This window comes from Pseudoliparis swirei, chromosome 12 (assembly GCF_029220125.1).
Source record: "Pseudoliparis swirei isolate HS2019 ecotype Mariana Trench chromosome 12, NWPU_hadal_v1, whole genome shotgun sequence".
Taxonomy (NCBI): domain Eukaryota; kingdom Metazoa; phylum Chordata; class Actinopteri; order Perciformes; family Liparidae; genus Pseudoliparis; species Pseudoliparis swirei.
This window is the reverse complement of record NC_079399.1, coordinates 6688990-6708990: the sequence shown is the minus strand read 5'-3', so window position 1 is coordinate 6708990 and position 20001 is coordinate 6688990. Positions and strand designations below refer to the sequence as shown.

At 43.6% G+C, this 20001-nt stretch overlaps 1 protein-coding gene across 1 annotated transcript; it reads right to left on the bottom strand.

Moving 5' to 3' along the window:
• Positions 1–889: 889 nt before the first annotated feature.
• Positions 890–19525, bottom strand: wdr26b (WD repeat domain 26b). Its single transcript, XM_056428009.1, has 14 exons — positions 18780–19525; positions 16560–16659; positions 15032–15088; positions 9730–9866; positions 8525–8622; positions 8224–8380; positions 7979–8117; positions 6803–6943; positions 5977–6096; positions 5150–5295; positions 4967–5045; positions 4700–4829; positions 3545–3739; positions 890–3417 (listed from the first exon to the last, which is right to left on the bottom strand). Exons 1-14 carry the CDS (start codon positions 19085–19087, stop codon positions 3392–3394), a joined length of 1833 nt encoding a protein of 610 aa, XP_056283984.1. The 5' UTR covers positions 19088–19525; the 3' UTR covers positions 890–3391.
• Positions 19526–20001: the final 476 nt, after the last annotated feature.

Genomic DNA, 20001 nt, shown 5'->3' with positions numbered 1-20001 from the left:
TCTGGGCCTTCGCAACATATTGTCCCATCAAACTCCCATTGGCCTTTTTTTATTTCATCTTTTTTTAAACCCTGAATGCTTTATTGAAAATATGCATACATGACACTTTTTCCTACACAACAATACAAAACAGTACAATCACTTTTGTAAATAACACATTGAACGCAAAGCCACACGTCAATCCCCCCCCCCTTCCCCATCCTAGCATATATCCCAAGGAATTTAGAGATGCTACAGTAAGCCCTTAGCATCCCACACCCCCACATCACCTCAGAGAGAAATAAGACACATTCTAATCAAAAACAACTCCCTTGGTAAACTGAAGACAAAAAGAAGAGCAGACACAAGGTTGCATACAGACAGCATGAGCGATGGGATTAACTGAAACTCTTGTTGGGGTTTTAATGTGTGCGATTCGCCTCGTCTTCTGACATGTTGGGTGTGGAAGAGGAAGTCCATTCTGCAGTCCAGGAGTTGAGATACAGGTTTTTAATAATCAGACCCGACACACACACACACACACACAACTCTAGTGTGTCTCAAGTGATTTGGCTTCAATAAGGGTCGGATCAATCAACAATGTCACACCAAGAGAGAGCTTTCGGTCAATTACACAGACATGCGATGAAGTAGATTTTCACATGAAGGAAACTCTTTGAAAGGCGACGGCTGTATAGGTTCAAACCTGATTTGATTGTAGGTAACACACTTCCTAGAAACTCTTCCCACTCCAATTGGCATGGGTGTGCATATTCATTTGTAATAGTAGTTGTGGATTGAACAAAATCTAACTGAATATACAAAGAAACAAAGAAAACATATATAAAATAATGATAACAGGGGTGGGGGGGGGTGGTATAAAGACTACAAAATAAATGAGGACTCCAAATGTCTGGTTATATTTTAATATGATCATACAGGGATAGAGGTCAACCAAAAAATGATATAATGTGAACAAAAAAATTGAAGTAACAAAAAAGTTCAATAAAAACAGACAGAAAAGCACTGATTTTAAACATGTTTTTACTGTATATCAGTCTGTAGCAAATAGTCATTACATACCCTGAAAAAGGGAGGAAGAAAGCTTTGAATGGCGCACTGACCACTGAATAACTTGGCTGGAGAGCAACGCTGTGTGTGGTTGGGGGGAGGGGGGGGGGTGTTAATACTTAATTATCTCTACTTCCCAAGAGTGGTATCCTTGAGACCAGGCCGCTTTGCTTTTTATGTGGCACGGTTCAGTTCTACAACGCCTACGAGATGATCAGTTACTGCTTGTGGGTGCGTAGAGGCATGGCGAGGGTTCAATTCCTTTAGCAATCTCCGGGTTAGGGGTTTGAGTCTTTGCCAACGCGACCTCTCAAGCCATCAAAGAGCAAACGAGGCGACCAGAAGAAGCTCATGGATTCATGCCGTTGCGGTAGAAGCGAGCGAGCGAAAAGACCACTCGAAGTGCAGTGGAGGGTGTGGGTTGGGGTGTGTGTGAGGGTGTGTGTGAGGGTGGTGTCATACATACTGAAGGTTTGTGTGCAACTGTATGAACAGGAAGGCAGTTTGTGTGTGTGTGTGTGTGTTTTAGGATCGTAACAACACTCCCGAACGTTGTGGGTTCAGCGTGGTTCTGGTTATTGGTGCCTCTCGTTCAGTAATTACAATCATTAACTTCTCATATGAAATGACCTTTTGCTAATAACGCAACAGTTTTACAACTTTTTTTTGGAAACATGCCTCACTCAAAACTGCTCTTTTTTTCTTCTTTTTTTCTATTTCCAAACATTCTTTTTCTTTTTTTACCCACAGGGGCGATAACTCAGTGCCGTTCGAATGCCGCGTGGCAAGGAGGAAAAAAATCCTAATGTAAAAATTAAAGCCCCGGATTAAAGAAAAGATTTGCCTTTACAAAATGTCTCTCTCTCAAGTATCGTTTGTTCCACAGATAGAGGTCCCGATGGGGTTTTGGATAACTTAGAATTGGTTTAAAATCCTCTTTACAATTTTACTATGGGATTAGGCGCACAAGGGAGGAGGAGGAGGGGCGGGGGAGGGGTGAGGGGGGTGAACCTTCTGCTGGTGTGAATTGAACACATACAAAAAAACACGCGGCAATTAAACCTGCACCCACAAATGTTAACTCACACTAATGTGTGCATGCATAATTGCGCTCTCACTCACTCTCTCACACACACACACACACACACACAGACACACAGAGAGGAGGGACAGCAGTCACCGGTGTGCAATCCTAGTTGCACTTGAACTCTTTCACATCCGAAAGCGTGTCTTTTGAGTAAGGTCACCGTATGCGCGTCCCGACGGTGGAAACCCCCCCACCGTTGATATGTGAACTGGGAATCCCTCCGTCCATCTCCTCTCAGGCAGATGTAATGGAGTTGTGCGGTAGCTAGCTCGACGGAGGGGTCGGGGGAGGGGGAGGCGGAGGGGGGGGGCTGGAGACATTACAGCGACCGTCCTTGTGAGAAGTTAAATTAAGGAATTAAAAAGTTTGTTTTTCCTAATGTCGAGAAACACAAAGTGGAATCTTCACGCTAAAGCTTTCCACGGGCACTACTTGAGCTAAGATTCACCTCTTAAATGAGAATTACGCTATGACTACTATAAAAAAAAATCCAACATTTAGCATAGCCTTTTTTTTTTCTTTGTGTGTGTGTTCGTTGTCAGCTGGTCGGTCGGTGTTTTCACGGTGGATTTTCAGCCATTGTCCCAACAGGTCGAATGCGAAGAATATAGCAAGAGAGTGGGGGAAGAGGAGAACACACATACAGATGAGTCGCCATATCCCCCCCTATGCACCGTCCTCCCCCAACAACACCCCCGCCCATGTCCACGGAGACGTTACACAGGTGACGCGAGAGACAAACGGGCAGACGGATGTGGGCCGATGGTGGACGGCTGGTCTGCGACGTCCGTCTGGAGGCGGGACCTCAGAGGTCAAGGTGGACGTGGGTTTCCTGGGAAACTCTGCGAGGACCTGGCATGGCTGGTGACCATGCAGCGAGATGGGGGGGGGGGGAGGAGGAGTTGGAGGAGGAGAACAGCCGTTCCAGCTCACCGGTGGATGGCGGTTGTATCCCGCTGGGTATTGACTGGTTTCCCTCTTGGTCAGGGGGATCAGGTTTTAGTTGAGGACCTGACATTTTCAGACGGTCCGCCATCCCCTCCGCCGTTTTTTTCTCGAGGCCAGTAAGGAGACAAATTTCTCTCACTTTTGTTTTTCTTGTTTCGTCTTGATGATTTTTTTTTTTCATTTGTTATTCGTGTCTTGCTTTTCGGTTGGCGTTGGATTTTTTGTTTTGCCCGTTTAGATTTTGTTTTCTTCTTGGATTCTTGGATTGTTGTTAAAGAGAGACGTCATCTGCTCCATAAGTGACCATCAACTGTCCATGTTACTGCAGTTTTCTGGGGAGAGCAAAAAAGAAAGAAAGAAAAGAAGAAGATGAAGTAAATTCTAGAGACACTTTGTAATTTTAGAACAAGTTTCAACATAAAGCTGTTGTTGTTATGCCGACGATGATTTGGCAGTTACCGTTGAGTCCGTCCGCGTCTTGTGAGTCGAGAAAGGGAGCAGGACCCCAGACACGCACTGTGCCGTCGTCTGAGGCGGAAGCCATGAGTCCCGGGATGGCCGGGTTCCAGCTCACACAGTTAACGGTGCGCGTGTGGCCCGTTAGCTCAGCGATGGGAAGTTCGCCCCGCCGGTGCCAGATGTACACTTTGTGGTCTGCGGAGAGAAGGGGACGGATGAGAGAAGCACAAAGCAAGTGGAAGTAAGTATTCTCAGGACAATGACGAGAGAGATATGAGAACACATGGATAATTACAGAGCAGAAATATAAAAGAGGAACAAAATATACACTCCCGTTCAAAAGTTTGGGGTCATCCAGACAATTCCGTGTCTTCCATGAAAACTCACTTTTATTTATCAAATGAATTGAAAATGTAATAGAAAATATAGTCAAGACATTGACAAGGTTAGAAATAATGATTAATATTTGAAGTATTAATTTTGTTCTTCAAACTTCAAGCTCAAAGGAAGGCCAGTTGTATAGCTTATATCACCAGCATAACTGTTTTCAGCTGTGCTAACATAATTGCACAAGGGTTTTCTAATCAGATATTAGTCTTCTAAGGCGATTAGCAAACACAATGTACCATTAGAACACTGGAGTGATAGTTGATGGAAATGGGCCTCTACACACCTCTGGAGATATTTCATTAGAAACCAGACGTTTCCACCTAGAATAGTCATTTACCACATTAACAATGTATAGTGTGGATTTTTGATTAATGTTATCTTTATTGAAAAAACAGTGCTTTTCTTTGAAAAATAAAGACATTTCTAAGTGACCCCAAACTTTTGAACGGTAGTGTATATATTCCAAATCACTGCCAAGAAAAAAAGCTATGTGAAGTGTGTTCATACGATTTAATACTACATTAATTAGCAGTGATCATATGCAACACGCTGTAACACACAGATTACACAGATCAGCTGGAAATCAGCTGAGCGAAGACTTGAAATGCGCTCTGCGTTTTGACTGAACACAAACCAAACACGGCAAGATCCTTTGACTCCCAATATCCTCACAACGAGAGTAAAAAAAAAAGGCACCAGGGCCCGTCGAAGCACTTCGCTTTCTCACAACGAGCCGTACTGTTTTCCCCGTCGACGTGTCTGTACCTTCGCTGCCACTGGCAATGAAGTCTTCGTTGTGTCCTCCAAAGCAGGAGTGGATGGTGTAGAAGCCCTGGGTCACACCTTGGTATTTCCTCACCAGCACCCGGTCCTGAAGGTCCCACAGGTGCACTCCCTGCAAAAAAAAAAAAAAGGTAGCAGGAAACTTTAACTGCTGAAACGTCCGGCATCGTGTTTCTCAAAAACAAAGTGTTCTTTAGAAGCCGATACACTCACAAGATTGAGGACAGTGGAGTTAGTCGGAAAGCTTACCTGAGTTGCTACATTTAACAAAGCTAATCTTCCGTTCTTTGAAACAGTAAAAGACATAATGGGGTGGTCCTCCTGAACTCTGTAGGGGACACGTAAACAAGACACAGGCAGTCAGGGGGGAGGGGCTTTAAATAATCAAACTCCTTTGGCTGGATGTGTTGTATTTTCATCTACTGTACTTACATGTTTCTGTCCGTAAGGTCCTCGAAGTTGTACCCCCGGATACGTTGGTGGGTGTCTGAGGCCAGCACTGCTCTGCCATCACCCAGGCACCACAGGCACTGCACTCTCACGCCCTCCCAGGAGTCCAACAAGTTACCGTCCAGGTCCTGACAACACAGACAGCACATCCTTCAGCTTTTATTCTCGACATGGACATAATATATGGGGACCGTGTAGGACCGGTCAGATGCTCTCACTTTCTGCACAGGGGCCAACACAGGGCAACAATCAAACACATTATTAAAAAGCAAAGTTTGAGGAAGATATAATGGCTTTTCTTCCACTGACAAAGTGACAGGTTTGTCACACGACACCAACGAAGCAGCGGTACATTTGGGCTTTTCTACTGAGGTTATTTCTCAGCCATTTCTGCAGCTTTTTTTTAAATGTGAGAAATAAATTCAAATATTAATTTCCAACATACACACACATCAATTATACACAGTGGTGTGAAGCACACCTAGATAAACACATTACATTAACCTCACCAAACCCTTCCTCAAATAAATGTGCTAAAAATAAAAAAAGTTCTCATTATGGTTCACCAGGTTCGTGGCTGGAGAATCAATATATAGAAAGATCCAATTATATATAAATATATATCTTCATGAACAAGGAATTTGCCTCCCACGAAGCACTTACACAGAAATATATACAATATATTCTATACAAGTCAAGTGTGCAAAGAAATAAATACTGAAAATAAAATGGACGACATAAATATCGGAGGCATTTACTGGCTCAACACATCCCATCAGAACAAAACTCTTTGGGCAAAATCCACTTACACACTGATAAAACTGTCCCCGCTGTCCTCCGGTGACGAAGCGTTTGCCATCAGGGTTCCACGCCACGCTGGTCAGACTGTCTTCATGGGACTGGGACATTTTGGTCCGCAGCTCCCCCGTCTGCTCATCAAGGGGATCGGCCGAGGCGGTTGAAAAAACACGAGGAGAAAAAAAAAAATAGGGGTGGGGGTGGGGAAGACAGCAAGAATAAACATTAAGTAAGAGTGGGGGAGGGGTGGATAAAATGACAGGAAAGGGGATGGGAGGAGAGGTCATCGAATACACACAGCCGACAGAGTATCCATGGGAGGCGTACGGCTTGTCTTCTCTTTACCGAATGAAAACAGTTCAAGTCTTTCACATCACCGATCAGATTAATTACCTTCGCATTGAAAATGCGGAAGGTTAAGTTTTGATCGCCGTGTATTTATTTATTTATTTGTATGCGTGTTCCTCGCATAACAAAAAAAGTTTTAAACCGAATCGCATGAAATTTGGTGGGATGATTGGTTATTATCCGGGGACCATTTGATTAGATTTTGGGATTGCTCGGGTCAAAGGTCAAGGTCATGAAAAGGTCAACATCTTTTTTTACCATAGCACGGTCAATTTGTATCCAATTGGCATGCAACTAATGCCAACATGTTCATAATTCAATGCCCAATCTTGTGATATGCGAAGGTATGCGCTCTACCGAGTGCCCGTTCTAGTTTTGTTCATGTTTCCATGACAAATGGGGCTGGCACATGGGAAAATGTGTCGTTTAAAAATAAATCACAAGTACGAGATTACATGCAGTGGGGTATGAAACGCGTATAAAGGTCACCTGGACGTTCCAGAGCCACAGCTCAGAGCAGTCGTCGGGGCCACAGGCGATCAGGTAGGTGTCGTCGGGACTCCAGGCTAAATAGGAAACGCCGTATGCATGACCCTCAAGGGTCCGCAGCAGCTTCAACTGGTGGCTCTCCTACACAAAGACAGGATGAAGAGGATTATGATGACATTTAATTCTCACGCACAGAGGGAGTCATTCAAAGAGATTCCTGTTGACTTGCTTTTTGACTTGGTAACTGCCAATTATAGAGCACGTAGCTTTGTTGAAGCTCTTTAACCAACAAGCTCATAATTGTCGTATTTCATGTCATGTATTGTTGACAGAACAAATTAAAATCGGCCTCTTATTATTAATGTTGAGAGCCCAGAGAATAATCAGACTTCTGGTGGTTGAATAGAATGTTTGGCCACTTAAATTACTAAAGGAACAGTGTAAGAGTCCAGAGTCCAGTCAGCACGACAAATAATGTGTCCTCATTCCATGTCAAAAGGTGCAGTTAATTCAAAAGAGTTCTTAAAAAAGCATTTATGAGGTCTGAGCCAGCACAAAAGAACCTGGAGGACGAGCTACTTCTGTGAATGGACTAAATTCTAGAACATCATTTGGCCCAGGGTTCATATTTTGTCGAGATCAAGAGGTCGGCGTTTCGATCCCCGCTCTAGTCGATGTGTCCTTGAGCAAGACACTTGACCCTAAATTTCTCCCTGTAGTTCTGTCTAGGTCAGAGGTCGGGAACCTATGGCTCGCGAGCCATATATGGCTCTTCCGGTGACGGCATATGGCTCCCAGACAATTTTAAGTTGAAAAAAAAAAAATCTCCGCCCGCCACCCTGTAATTTTCTCTATCGCGCCAGATTACAGCAGAAGTAATTTAAGGTCCCTTTACTTAAAGACGTCTTTGTTCTTTTATTAAACTAAACGTCTGTTATTGATCGTTGATAAGTTAAAAATACGATATGGCTCTCAATGAAATATATTTAGAAATATTTGGCTTTTATGGCTCTCCCAGTCAAAAAGGTTCCTAACCCCTGGTCTAGGTGTATGAATGTAATATGATTGTAAGTTGCTTAGAGTCAGATAAATGTAATATAAGAATTTTAGCTGTGCACAGACCCATTAAAAAATTATAAAGAAAAAAAGGGAGTCATTATTTTTTTCCACACTCACCGGGTCCACTTGCCAAATAATGACTGTAGTGTCTTTGGAGCCGGTGGCTAGTTTGGTGCCGTCATTTGAGAACTTGCAGAACCACACCTCGTTGCAGTGCTCCGTCAGAATCTGTTGAGTGTAACACGGGAACTGCTTCCTGTGACGCGGAAGAAGACCAAAGGGTAAAATATTAGTTGTGCAAAAATCAGCAATAGCAGCTCATATTGTCTAAATCTCAGCACGCGAGCTGTGCAGTAACCGACCTGCTGCAGACGTGATCGAGGAGGAGAGAGACCGAGTCCAGATTACTGTCCAGCTTGGTGTTGTGATAGAGGCAGCGGTCCCTCTGCAGCTCCACGGCTTGCCGCAGGAGGGTCTGCATCCGCCGCGGGGGCAGCATCACGGACGGTGGCAGGTACGCTACAGAGAGAGAAGCAGACGTATGGGTTATTCAAGTCGTTGTATTTTAGAAGTGTGTGTTGTGGTTATTGCGATGTGTGTGTGTGTGTGTGTGTGTGTGTGTGTGTGCTCTAGGGGTTTTAGTGCATGGACGTGATGCCTCACTCTGTAATTTGTCCAGCAGTCTGCAGCGTGACGCCGTGCCCTTGCCCTCCCACTCTGCCTTGGCCTTCAGGTCCTCAGAATGGCTACACATGAGGTACCTGGAGGAAGACACGGACAAATAAAACATACACAGGAAGAAATACAACAAATATAGTGAGATGTTCAGCGGCACACATTATGATCAACATAGTGATGAGCGTGCCGGAAATAACGCTTCCTGAAAGAGGATATTTTTTTGGAGGAGCGAGCCGACAGAAATACACCGACAGATCAATTCTGTCAATCGAGCGACAGTCGGTGGAGACGCGCGGGCTTGTCGCCAGCGCAGATGATTGATCGCAGGAACGCGTTTGCCGAGCGCACGGCGAACTGTGCATTGATCAGGTCGTGTGGTCGATGACCCCGTAGCTGCCGACAACCTCGGCGAGTATTTCGGCGGAACGCTCCATCGTAGGACGTGTATACTGGACGCCCGAATTATCTACAAACTGGAGATCATGGGGGAATACTGATCCGAGGAAAGTCGCTTGAAAGCAATCAAACTTACAGGCGCAGTACAGGACAAACACATAATCAGTCAGGATTCTTTCCTTTTAACCCTCCTGTTACCTTTAGGGTCAATTTGACCCCATTCAATGTTTAATGTCGGTGTTCTTTGGGGTCAATTTGACCCCAGGCTGTTTTTCACTGTCAAACATATAAGAAATATCAACTTTTTTATATATTTAAAGGGCTATTTAGGTAGTCAACAAACAAACATAAAGTACCTCACACTTAAACTTGGGAAACAATATTAATTCAAATAATTTTCTGGAGGTTTTAATTGCTGGGGTCAAATTGACCCCGAGGGTAAAATATGTTAGTAAATGTAAAGGTAACAGGAGGGTTAAACTACATGATTCATGTCAATAGTCATGCTTTCCCTCACGATAGAAGATACATACACACCTCTAACAGAAACAGGCATCCTATCGCAAAATAATTGTGCAAACTTGATAAACAGTAACTGTGTGGCAACATTGAAAAACACATATGAGCATATTATTTTCACAGTGGATTTGACTGGTTAAAACATTGCTGTATTCCATTCCAATGACTAAGCAGCCTCCAATAAAACCCTGGCTCTGTTCTTGGCTGAGAGGTGGTTGCTGTATAATTAGTGATTACAAAGGTATCTAAGTGTGTGTGTGTGTGTGGAGCCGTACCCGCTGAGTACGTGGATGCGATCCGTGTTGAACTTGAGAGGCGTCAGCTCGCCCCGCAGCACCTGCAGAGCCTCCAGGACTTTGCCATCCTCCAGATATTCGAGGTACTTCTGCTGCAGCAACAGGAACTTCATACGCTAAGGAGGAGTGAGTCATAAGAACAGAGAAGAGATTTTTTTAAAGGAAGAAAAGAATGACAAACAAGCTCATACTGCGGCGTCAAGTTTCCCTTTGTTATTGATCAGAAGCGATTTCAACAACAGCTGTTCTGCGTGACGATAGAAGGACATAAACAGCTTCAAGTTTCATGTGTTATAGCTGAACAATGCGATAATATCTAAAATCATATATCACACATATTTAAGAAAATACCCCATATGAAATTTACACATTACCAGTGTATCACGTACACTACCGTTCAAAAGTTTGGGATCACCCAGACAATTTCGTGTTTTCCATGAAAACTCACACTTTTATTTATCAAATGATTTGCAAAATGTATAGAAAATATAGTCAAGACATTGACAAGGTTAGAAATAATGATTTGTATTTGAAGTATTCATTTTTTTCTTCAAACTTTGCTTTCGTCAAAGAATGCTCCTTTTGCAGCAATTACAGCATTGCAGACCTTTGGCATTCTAGCTGTTAATTTGTTGAGGTAATCTGTTGAAATGTCACCCCACGCTTCCTGAAGCACCTGCCACAAGTTGGATTGGCTTGATGGGCACTTCTTGCGGACCATACGGTCAAGCTGCTCCCACAACAGCTCAATGGGGTTGAGATCTGGTGACTGTGCTGGCCACTCCATTACAGACAGCATACCAGCTGCCTGCTTCTTCCCTAAATAGTTCTTGCACAATGTGGAGGTGTGCTTTGGGTCATTGTCCTGTTGGAGGAGGAAATTGGCTCCAATCAAGCGCTGCCCACAGGGTATGGCATGGCGTTGCAAAATGGAGTGATAGCCTTCCTTATTTAAAATCCCTTTTACCTGGTACAAATCTCCCACTTTACCAGCACCAAAGCAGCCCCAGACCATCACATCACCTCCACCATGCTTGACAGATGGTGTCAGGCACTCTTCCAGCATCTTTTCACTTGTTCTGCGTCTCACAAATGTTCTTCTGTGTGATCCAAACACCTCAAACTTGGATTCATCTGTCCAGAACACCTTTTCCAATCTTCCACAGACCAATGCCTGTGTTCTTTTGCCCATACCAATCTTTTCTTTTTATTGGCCAGTCTCAGATATGGCTTTTTCTTTGCCACTCTGCCTAGAAGGCCAGCATCCCGGAGTCGCCTCTTCACTGTCGGCGTTGACACTGGCGTGTTGCGGGTACCATTTAAAGAAGCTGCCAGTTGAGGACCTGTGAGGGGTCTATTTCTCAAACTAGAGACTCTAATGTACTTGTCTTCTTGCCGAGTTGTGCACCGGGGCCTCCCACTTCTCTTTCTGCTCTGGTTAGAGCCCGTTTGTGCTGTTCTCTGAAGGGAGTAGTACACACCGCTGTAGGAAATGTTCAGTTTCTTTGCAATTTCTCGCATGGAATAGCCTTCATTTCTAAGAACAAGAATAGACTGGCGAGTTTCACATGAAAGTTCTTTTTTTCTGGCCATTTTGAGAGTCTTATCGAACCCACAAATGTGATGCTCCAGATAATCAACTAGCTCAAAGGAAGGCCAGTTTTATAGCTTATATCTCCATCATAACTGTTTTCAGCTGTGCTAACATAATTGCACAAGGGTTTTCAAGGGTTTTCTAATCAGACATTAGTCTTCTAAGGCGATTAGCAAACACAATGTACCATTAGAACACTGGAGTGATAGTTGATGGAAATGGGCCTCTATACACCTCTGGAGATATTTCATTAGAAACCAGACGTTTCCACCTAGAATAGTCATTTACCACATTAACAATGTATAGAGTGTATTTCTGATTGATCTAATGTTAAAATTGAAAAATTAAAAAAAAACAGTGCTTTTCTTTGAAAAATAAGGACATTTCTAAGTGATCCCAAACTTTTGAACGGTAGTGTACGTAACACCGTAGACCTGATTTTATTTTCAAAAATGAATGAATCTACAATAGAGAATAAATCACTCCCTGTTCATACATTGTTTGTTTCCATCTCTTTAAGGATAAACAACAATTATCCTATGTTTTACACTTTTTGCTATAAATATGTAGAACTAAAAGGAGTATCATCTAAAAATATGCACATGCAATGTCAATTGTCTGAAAGACATCTGTAAATGTATAATTGATGCCTACTTTCAATATAAAAGAAAAGTACAGAAAGAAAGCCCTCCGATGTGCTCAAAGAGAAACATTTGCCGGGTGGCTACAGAGATTCGATTGGACACGTGCATTAATTAAAATGTAAATGATTTTTTAAAAAAAAGTAAATTGCCCTCAAAGTACAAAAGTGTGGCGTCGTATTTTCATTCAGAACACATGTATAGACGTTGCTAAGACATGTAGCCGACTTCCTTCATACTGAAGAGCACTTGCGAGTGTTTACCAGCAGTCAGTGTTAGGACGCGTGGTATCAAGAGTCTCCGTCTCCTCTCAGGTATGCAGAAGGAGCCGTCGCCCTGACGACGGGCGCAACAGTTAACTCTAGTACACATGAACGCGTAAGAAAAAAAACACACGCAAAAGGTCTCCGAAACAAAAGCGTGCGAGAACGCGGACGTCTCTGAACTCTCCGACTCGGCCTTGCGACAGAAGCGAAGTGCCTGCAGGAACTGCGGCGAAAGCCATGTGGACGATGACGACACTGACCCGCTACAACTCGAGACCTAAGATGGCTACCCGCACTGCACTTACAGTTCAAAATCAACAGCTGCAGCCATTCTCTCAACAAGCCAACCGGAGACGGCAGTGAGACTCGTGACGGAGCGGCAGGCCTCCGAGACGCATGGGACCGCTTCTGAAGCTCGTCTCGTCCCCTAATTAGCATGCTAGCTGGGGCTAATTAGCCCCATTTCCCAAAACTGTGCAGTTCGTGTGGATTATTCTGCACATCTTCACAGGAAACCATATCGCGGCAACGTTTACATTACCGGGTGTCAAGTCTGCAAAGAGGCCTTTTTTTAATAGATGTTCTATTTAACTTTGGCGCACAGACGTTCCTGACGCCATCTTTTTATGAGCACGGTTCATTTCTCCCTGCTTTGAGTTGTTCCTTTTTTACCTTCGCATTGAAAATGCGGAAGGTTATTGTTTTGATCGCCGTGTATTTATTTATTTGTATGCGTGTTCCTCGCATAACACAAAAAGTATTAAACCGAATCGCATGAAATTTGGTGGGATGATTGGTTATTATCCGGGGACCATTTGATTAGATTTTGGGATCAATCGGGTCAAAGGTCAAGGTCATGAAAAGGTCAACATCTTCTTTTTACCATAGCACGGTCAATTTGTATCCAATTGGCATGCAACTAATGCCAACATGTTCATAATTCAATGCCCAATCTTGTGATATGCGAAGGTATGCGCTCTACCGAGTGCCCGTTCTAGTTTCAATGTGCAATACCTTTTGGGACGATAGTTTTAGGTTTATAGATCAAGAACACACTCAAAAAGGTTGGCAAGCATAGGTTAAGTTTCTGAGAAGTGATCACACTTCATTTGAGCACTTTTCACTTTGGATGCAGTAGTAAGAATGAATATGTAGTGTGGGACTGAGACACCCCAGTGTATTGGCTGATCATCCTTTCTTCAGAGATCACATCACTCCTGCACTAGCTGCTCTGCACTGGCTCCCAGTAAAATCAAGAATCACTTTTAAAATTCTTCTCTTAATGTACAAAGCCTTGATTGGTGATGCACCATCATATCTTAAGGAGCTTGTAGTACCATATTGCCCCACTAGAGAGCTACGCTCACTAAATGCGGGACTACTTGTAGTTCCTAGAGTCTTAAAAAGTAGAATGGGAGCCAGAGCCTTTAGTTATCAAGCTCCTCTTTTATGGAACCAGCTTCCACCTTCAGTCCGGGAGGCAGACACAGTCACCTCATTTAAGAGTAGACTTAAGACCTTCCTCTTTGACAGAGCTTATAGTTAGGGCTGAATCAGGTTCACCAGGTCCAGCCCCTTGATATGCTGCTATAGGCTTATAGCTGCCGGGGGACGTTTAGGATGCACTGAGCACCTCTCTCCTCTTTTCTCTCCTTAGGGATGAATTTTCATCTCTCAATCACACGTTACTAACTCTGCTTTCTCCCCGGAGTCCTTGTGACTTCACGTCTCATGGGGTCATCGGACCCTATGAGACGGCATAGATCCTATCTGCCTGATGGATCATCGAGGTCTGGGTCGTGGAATTCCTGCTCCTGACTACGCCACTGTTCTGTTGAGACTCCGCCCACTGTTGAGACTCCACCCACTCCTCCTCTCTACCTCCATCTGCCTGATGGATCGTGGAGGTCTCCATCGTGGAATACGCCTACTATGAACTATTCATACACTCTGTCATATTCATTGGATGTATTTTAACTCTAAATCTGTCCTTCTGTACACATTACATCTATTGCATCTGTCCATCCTGGAGAGGGATCCTCCTCTGTTGCTCTCCTGAAGGTTTCTTCCCTTTTTTCCCCCCTGAAGGGTTATTTGGGAGTTTTTCCTGATCCGATGTGATGTTTTGGGACAGGGATGTCTATGTGTACAGATTGTAAAGCACTCCGAGACACATTTGTAATTTGTGAAATTGGGCTATACAAATAAACTGAATTGAATTCACAAAAACATAAACATTTAAAAAAAAAAGTATTCTCTAATTAGTTATAATAGGGACAATTGTATATTATGAACTCTTTCACCATTGAAATTGAAGACCATAAACTCAGTAATCTCTAGTGGACAATGTATTTTACAGAGAACTCTAACTATTTCAAACATATTTGGGCATTTCTATACTGCAATTTTCTTGTTAGGCATCTGCTTTCATACAATATATCCTCAACACCCCGAGATCAGCCAACCAGTACGGCTCTAGATACAAGGAATACACATCATATAAATTGAATCAATCAATAACATGAAACAGGTCTATTAAATGTAATAAATCTAAGGGAAAAAACTAAAAAGGAACCATATTTGGCTTAAAATAACCAAACTATGCAATAATTCCATGACTAATGGTGTTTCCATGCCGCGGTTGTCATCCAGAACATTTTATTTAGCGCTCGGTGTTCCACAACAAGAACCCGCAGCCCTCCATTCTAACGGCACCGTTCTAGAACCTCTAGTTGTGCCTTCTAACCGACCGGCTGTCATTCAGTGTGAGGGGAGCTTACCACAATAGCATTGGGAGAATGCATCAGTGCTCTCAGCTCATTGAGATCATTCTCAGCCTGGATCAAAACAAAAGGGAGAGTGATGGAGGGGAGAGACAGAGAGAGAGAGAGAAATGGTCAGCTCAGCAGTTTCCATGTATGCACAAGAGAACACAAAACTAATCACACAAGCAGCAACACAGATCTTATGGTTGACTTCTTCTTTCTTGTTTAACCCTCCTGTTACCTTTAGGGTCAATTGGACCCCATTCAATGTTTAACATCAGTGTTCTTTGGGGTCAATTTGACCCCAGGCTATTTTTCACTGTGTCAAACATATAAGAAATATCAATTTTTTTATATATTTAAAGGGCTATTTAGGTAGTCAACAAACAAACAAAAAGTACCTCACACTTAAACTTGGGAAACAATATTAATTCTAATAATTTTCTGGAGGTTTTAATTGCTGGGGTCAAATTGACCCCGAGGGTAAAATATGTTAGTAAATGTGAAGGTAACAGGAGGGTTAAGAGGAGTACATTGAGGGTACGACAATGAGTCTGATGTCCATGTGTTGGGATTATAAAAGACAACAAAACATCTGTATGTCTCTCGTGTACCACGTTGCTAGTAGAGAAACTAGACTTTGGGAATCAAAACAGAGGTTGCTACATGCCACATCCAAAAAAGTCCCTCCATTTTGGCTTAGTGCTGGTGTTAATATGCCACCCTTTAACATAGGGTCATTATTCCAGAAGATTCACAATGTCATTTTTGATGGGAAGTGTGCTTTTTTAATAATGAGTTATTCTGCTGCAGAACAGGGTAATGGAGCGGAGACTGTTGATTTAGCCCTCACAACATCCTGCAGGAACACTCTGCTATGCTTCAGGTGTTCAGGTGTGATTGGATATTCTTTTGTAAAATTAAGGGGCATGTGCCTTATCATTTTGCTTCAGGTATAACAACAAAGAGAAGTTGTATTCAACCGTACACAGTTCCTTAATTATGGAAGACCCGTTGGCTGTCCTATTCAACCACCAGAAGTCAGATTTTTCTCTGGGCTCTCAGCATTAATAATGAGAGGCAGATTTTCATTGTTGCGTCAACAATCCGTGACATAAAATACATTAACTATGTGCTTGAGGGTTAAAGAGCTTCAACAAAAGCTGCGTGCTCTATAAGTGGCAGTTACAAAAGTCAAAAATCAAGTTAACAGTAAGACCTGTTAGTCAAGAAAACAGTTGCACTGAAATGTGTATAACACGTGTACAACACAGAACAAATATTAATATTAGCATGTGCAACTGTGGCTCAATGCAGACCACTATAAAAACACATGGCTTATGTTTTCCAAGGTGTCCTTTAACACTCTTACAGGAATAAAATGTGCTTTTGTCTATAAAATACACGACAACCCGCAAAGAGATTTGCATGGCGGTTTTCTGGACCGAGCAAACAAGCTCTACATCTTACAGTAGCGCAAGGACCCTCTTGGTCACCAATTCCCTGTCCATCAAGGTGTGTGCCGTGGTAACCCAACACTCACCTTGTCCCACTCTCCCTCCATGACATGGTTGCGGAATCTGGTAGCTGAGGAGTGTTCCAGTCGGCAGCCCGACTCCTGCATCAGCAGGTCCACCGTCTGACTGCAGGGACACAGAGAGAATAATAATATAGAAGTTAATATAGACAAAATACAAGTGAGAAAATAGCTTTAAAAAAAAAAATCTTATTTATCTTAAGAATAAAGTGCAAAGACAATAATTCAGAGTTAAATGGGATTAAGCAAATGCTGGCTCATTAGTATGATGAAACAACGTTGGCTCATCATGATTATATAAAGTGGTGTTTCTAGGCAGACTATTCAACTTTTCTCGATTATCTCATCACCTATTATATCTTTCCACTGTCACTCGGCCATGTTTCAAAGGAGAGCAAATGGGTAACCGGCAGATACGCAGCAATCATCTTAACACCGTGAATATCGAGAACGCAATTTTCTGACAATGGAATGAAGTCGGGTTCATGGCCGCCGATGTCCGGGCGGAAGCCAGCCCGAGTGGCTTTGTAACCAGAGTATTATCTGAGGACAGTAGGCGGTTCACCAACAGAGCTCCCACTGCAGATGATATCATCCTCTCAGGCTGCCAACCATGAACCATGAACCATGACCATCTGTCCGAACACACTCCACAAACGCCACCACAGACACGTCTGCTGAGATGAGTGAGAGAGAGATAATGAAAGTGGGTTGGGGATGGGGATGGTGGGTGGCTGACACCTCCAGCATGATGACATCATTCTCAGGTATCAATGGAGTGGCGCAGCAGCTGTGTTCAGCCTCTCATCCAGCTGGCTGCAACACTGATTTCTCGTGCATTTCCTCAGCTGAAGTGTAGGGGCTCTGTTTCCTACCAGCCAATGTCATGCATCTCTCCCCCCTCCCTCCCTCCCTCCCTCCCTCCTTATAAACATTGCCATGTTAAGCTGTTTTTTTTAATAATGCCCTGTAATGGCAGCTACACTTCACTGCATGTCATGGATCTGGCCACCGCGGACACGTTGCGTGCTTACGTTAGATACATTTCTCCAAAACCCCGCTACGCTATAATTAGATTCAAACACAGAGCTTCCACCTAAAAAAATAAATAAAAAAATAAACAGCTGCCAGAAAGCGCATTCTTCCGCCGCCATAAACCCAACAACAGCTTCTGTTCACCGAAGTGTCGACAGGCCACAGTATTGATCGTCGTCTTTAAATAAGTAACCCACGATAAGTGCGCGTCACCGTTTGTGACTTGGCTGTTGACACATTGCGCCGACAACAGTGACAGCGTTAAAATGTAGAAGTTTTTAATCCAGGACAAAGAAGTGATCGCGTTCAGGAGACGGCTGGATAAAAATGGTGAAGCATTTGGATAGATAAACAACTTGAGAAAATGACAGCTCCGGATGTGCAAATACAGCGAAGTCGGAATACGAAAATAACCATGTCGGTTTTCATAACCACGCTGCTTGGTTCAGTGTGGCAGAACTATTAGTGTGGCATCGACACGGCCATGTGAAAAAAATAATTTAAAAAAAGCACACACACACACAGCGAGGAAATTATGAAAAAAACAACAAACCGTCAGGGCGAAAAACCCGACATTTGCATTCCGCTCGTTAACATTTCCTCCTACAACGAAACGCAAATAAAATATAACACTACATCGCTAACTCGATAATCCTCCTTTTGCGTTTTGCCAGGAAGCCAAATCAAGTGTAAATAATCGCATGACAATAACGTTATGTTTTTATAAACCATAAAAAAAAAGACATCGTTAGATTATGTAATGGCTTTTATTTAGTGCGAAATCTATAACGTGAATAAATGCATCGCGGTTTACGAATCATCCTTTAACTTACGGATTGGATTCGTTAAAAAAAACAAAAACAGCCACACGTTAAACTGTGATTAATGCGTGTGTGAGGGGGTTTAATGTCAGGACATAACACCTCAGCAGCGAGCCTCTGTTAGCCATCAAGCCAACTGTTATTGTGCAAGATGGACCCCTTCTTTCTGCCGAGCTCTCAGGCTAACTGCCCCATCCCCCCATGTTTGTCTGTTAAGCGCACCAAACAGCGCTTTTGCCATCTGCTAATTCGTGTTTCACTCGAAACCCCAGCGAGGTGGATTCCACTTCTTAACTTTAACGTATTTATATGTGTTTTCGTACGTTAGGCCCCCCCACCCCCTACACCCCCCGAGTCTGAATAAACTTACTTCAGCCCCAGCCCGTGGAGATGTTGCCCTATTAATCGTATGACATCTTCCTCCGCCTGCGATAGTCGTTTTTTCTTCTTCAGAGAGCCGCCGACCTCCGAGCCCGAGGCCGCAGAGGAAGCCGAAGTCCCCGACACGGGGCCGGTTGAAGAGCCGTTGCTGGTGCCGACGCTGTTCCCGTTGTCTGTGCTGGAGAGCAGTCCGTTGGAGTGGCTTCCTCCGGCCGAGGATGACTCCCCGTTTTGTGCGCTGTTGAGGCAGGAGAGCTCTGTAGATTCTTGTCCCTGTCCTGCTCCGTTTGCCTGCATGCTGCTGCTGAGGTTGTTGACGACACTTCGGTTAAAGTGGATGGCAGAGGTGGCTTGAGAGTGCGGAGAGTGAGCAGCAAGTCCCAAAACAATTCCCGACAGGCCTGTTAAAACTGCTGAAGCCCCGGGCTCTCCTGCTCCCTCCGCCGCCGAGGCTCGGTGCTTCTTCCGCGGGGGCGGCGACGCTCCGCCGGTGTCCGAGTCGGAGGAGGAGGAAGCGGAGGCCAGAGTTTCCTCACCGAGAGCGGCCGTGGTTAGAAGCCGGCGGAGCTCCGGGTGGGAAATTAAGGTTACGCTTCCAGATTTGAGGCCTCGTTGTCTGGCTCAGAGCGGACTGTCACTTATGAGAGCGCTGTCAGTTAGCCCGTTTTTGTTGTTGTTTCTCTCAAATCAGCTGCAGCTCTAATGGTGTCCTGACGCCCTGACGTAACCGGAAATTCCTACACTACCAAACTTCCGGGTAGAATTATAATCCATGCGTGGCGCATGAGAACCGAGTTAGCGTTATAATTAACTGATAACAGTAACATACACATTTAAATTCATGTGAATGTCTCCAGAGACTGAAGACCGTAATATATACGACATTTAAAATGAGAATAACCCCATATTGAATTGTGCAGCTTTTACATTTTTTTTTTATTCAACCACTCATTGAAATCCTAAATCAATAAATCATGACCCAAGTTAATTAGCTCCAATAATAGGTCTAAATCGAATGTAAATAGAGGCTGTTTGATTTTTGGCTCAAAATTCAACCCATTACTTTTACAAAACACTATAGCTGTGTAATTTCACCCTGAGGATAATAGTTCATATCATCTTATCATATACCACTTTGAACACTTCCTTCAAACTCTGCAGCATTACCATACACCACCAGTGTTTTGTCATGATATGTGTAAATTAAGGAA

What these genes read in the sequence shown, in the direction of transcription:
- wdr26b (XM_056428009.1), bottom strand. Translation starts at nt 19,087, where the DNA reads ATGCAGGCAAACGGAGCAGGACAGGGACAAGAATCTACAGAGCTCTCC. An exon ending in CTCCACGGGCTGGGGCTGAA is followed by an intron (nt 16,660 to 18,779) that starts GTAAGTTTATTC and finishes GTGTCCCTGCAG; the next exon opens with TCAGACGGTGGACCTGCTGA. An exon ending in ATTCTCCCAATGCTATTGTG is followed by an intron (nt 9,867 to 15,031) that starts GTAAGCTCCCCT and finishes ACTCCTCCTTAG; the next exon opens with CGTATGAAGTTCCTGTTGCT.